At 38.7% G+C, this 2,809-nt stretch overlaps 2 protein-coding genes across 2 annotated transcripts; both read right to left on the bottom strand.

Moving 5' to 3' along the window:
* Positions 1–399: 399 nt before the first annotated feature.
* LOC106882550 (general transcription factor II-I repeat domain-containing protein 2B-like) lies at positions 400–840 on the bottom strand. Its single transcript, XM_014933266.1, has one exon. It carries the CDS (start codon positions 838–840, stop codon positions 400–402), a length of 441 nt encoding a protein of 146 aa, XP_014788752.1.
* Positions 841–988: 148 nt separating this feature from the next.
* Positions 989–1,663, bottom strand: LOC106882549 (protein ZBED8-like). Its single transcript, XM_014933265.1, has one exon. The coding sequence runs from the start codon at positions 1,661–1,663 to the stop codon at positions 989–991; it is 675 nt and encodes a 224-aa protein (XP_014788751.1).
* Between the last annotated feature and the right edge of the window lie 1,146 nt (positions 1,664–2,809).

Genomic DNA, 2,809 nt, shown 5'->3' with positions numbered 1-2,809 from the left:
GTCGTGGAAAACACCTTTTATTCAGAAAAAAGCTGTACAGTTAAAATATAACAATGTGAAGGGTAAATTAAAAAAATGTGAGGAGTGAAGTTGGGATCAGTACAAAAGGTCGTGTAAATGTTTGAGGAAATATAACAAACTGAATTAACTATAAAATGTCAGCGATTAGTCGTCGGGAAAAAATGTCAAGAAACCTTCAGTGAGTCCCTTGGGATTGCTTTTTATCCACTAGCTGAGAAATCCTTGGCTCAAGCGAATTCTCAAATCAGCATTATCATCGAGGTTCAAACGCCTCTGCTGCTTCGTGAACGAGCGGAGGACAAGGGAAATCTCTTTTCAGCCAAGCAGGATGTCGGGAGATTTATACTAAAAGGCTCAACTTGTTCAAACAGCTTGTTTTCAGTTGTTTTCAGACGATTTGCGCAGATTATCATTTACCGTCGCCTCACATAGCGCCATCTGAACGCATTCTGGTTGAATAAGTATATCGTTCATCGTCATTGTGTGAAGAGAGCCCACAAAAATTGGGATATTTAAAGCCAAAAGATCTTCAAAACGAATATTAAAGTTTTCGTGAAGGAAAGATAGATGCCTGATTATATATTTGTGCAAGTCGTTATCTACCACAACAGCTTTTAAGTTCGCGAACTGCTGAAAGTTATGATCTTCAATTTGAAGTTTCCAAAGAACGAGTTTATTCACAAACGCCCTTATCAAGTGTCTGGCTCGTACAATGTTGATGCTTTGCCTTTGTAAAGAAATATTGAGATCGTTAAGTTTTTGAAAGATTTCATGTAAATAAAAAATTACAGGTTTTTTCTGATGAAGTAATGGTGTCATAGTTGGATCAGATCGAAAAGTGCCACAAAACGTCCGAGACAACTTCCCATTGATAGCCAGCGTATATCTGTTAAATACAACAGACAGTCAAACGTTCCATCTTTACAAGCTTCTTGAAAATGCCTGTCTTGATGAGCAGATCTTTTTATTATTTTTTTACTGCGGAAGCAATTAAGTCTAGGGTTTCAGAAAATATATTATTTCCAGTTCTTTTTGCTATCAGGTTTTCTCGATGGAGAACGCAATAAACTGTGAAGACGGGATTAAATTCTATCCATCTGGCAACAAAACCCTGGGATTTGCCAATCATAGACGGTGCTCCGTCAGTGCATATTGATATGAGATTGAGGGGATCAATGCCATTTTTAGCAAGATAATCCATGATTGCATTGTAGATCGTCCCTCCCGTGTTTTTCAGTACGGTTTTCATGAAGAGTAGGTTTTCACAAACTGTGGTACCTTTCAAATAGCAAGCAAAGGCAAGGACAACACATTTGTTGTCAAAAGTGCTGTCAACCACCGGCAACGAGAATCTGCAGTGTCGCAAGTCTTCAACAACTATGGATTCGACATCGTCGGCCATTTCACAAATGCAGGAAGATACAGTGTTGTTTGAAAGTGGAATATTTGCTAAAACTGAGGCAGCGTTCGGTACATTAGCAGCTTTACATGCTTCAAGTATGGAGGGCCTAATCAGATCTTCGGCAACGGTATGTGGGCGACCCTGTTTTGCTATCATGAGCGAAATGTTATAGGACGCCTGTAGACCAGAACGGGTTGTTAGTATGGACGAGGAAATTTTTGTGCGATGAAGATGAGACATTTTTTTTTGCGATGGTATTCTTCGAAGTACTCCTTTGCTTTGCCAAATAAACCAGGATTGATTTTTTGTAGATGATACAACAATTTCGAGGGTTTCATTGAGTCGTTAGTTAATACTTTTGAGCAGATAATACACTGTGGTAAAAAAAAGGATCTTCTACACTGGATACAAAATCATATTTGATATAATCTTCGTGATATCATCTACAGAATCTTTCTTCCGAGTCGGTGGACGGAGAATTAAGGGAAGGTTTTTCCATATCACTGACAGCAACATTTCTACAGATTACAATTAGACTAACACTTGTGTAAAAATGTACGCAACTGGAGAGATAATACGATATGTTGGGTAAGCTGTAAGAACTGCGGTTTCGTTAGTAATCCTCAATTCAAAAGTCAGGAAGAAAACACGATCGCATTGACCGGCCGAGAACACACAATTTTTTGTTGTGTGTTTTTAATGCTCGCAGACGTAGATCCGATTGTACGCGTCTGTAGCTGTCTGGCACGCGTCCATGTATGATTGGATAGCTAATCGTCCAATAGGCAAGGAGTGCACTCGTATATGTTCACGCATATGCGATGAGGCATATTTCGTTTGCGCGATATGTGCGTGTACGGAAAAATTTTAATTCTTCAGATGGACCACAGAAAATTTTCCACGGACCATATGAATTTTCTTGTGGATCACCTAGTGGTCCACATGGACCAGGTTTGGAACCCCTGGTGTAGATGGATAAGTGCATATATGTGTATACTTTAAGATTATACGTATATTTGTGAGTGTGTATAAGTATCTATATGATTGTGTGTGCTTGTATATATGTATAGGTAGGTTTATATTTGCATGTATGTATCTAAGACATTGTATCCATTCACCGTTAGACGGTGGTGAGAGGGACACACGCACATACACACGTGTGTGTGTATGTATGTATATATATATATATGTGTGTGTGTGTGTGTGTGTGTGTGTGTATACAACCTTCGACAAAGTAACAGTCATGTATACAACTTGAACAGACACACATCAGTAATAAACATACGTTCACACGTACATACACATGTACACACACAGACACGTCTACACACTTACCTAAATACTCACATACATAAGTACGTACATACATACATACATACATACATA

Source organism: Octopus bimaculoides, chromosome 25, assembly GCF_001194135.2.
Source record: "Octopus bimaculoides isolate UCB-OBI-ISO-001 chromosome 25, ASM119413v2, whole genome shotgun sequence".
NCBI classification, from domain to species: domain Eukaryota; kingdom Metazoa; phylum Mollusca; class Cephalopoda; order Octopoda; family Octopodidae; genus Octopus; species Octopus bimaculoides.
Note: the sequence above shows the minus strand (reverse complement) of the source record. Positions and strands in the feature narration are given on the sequence as shown.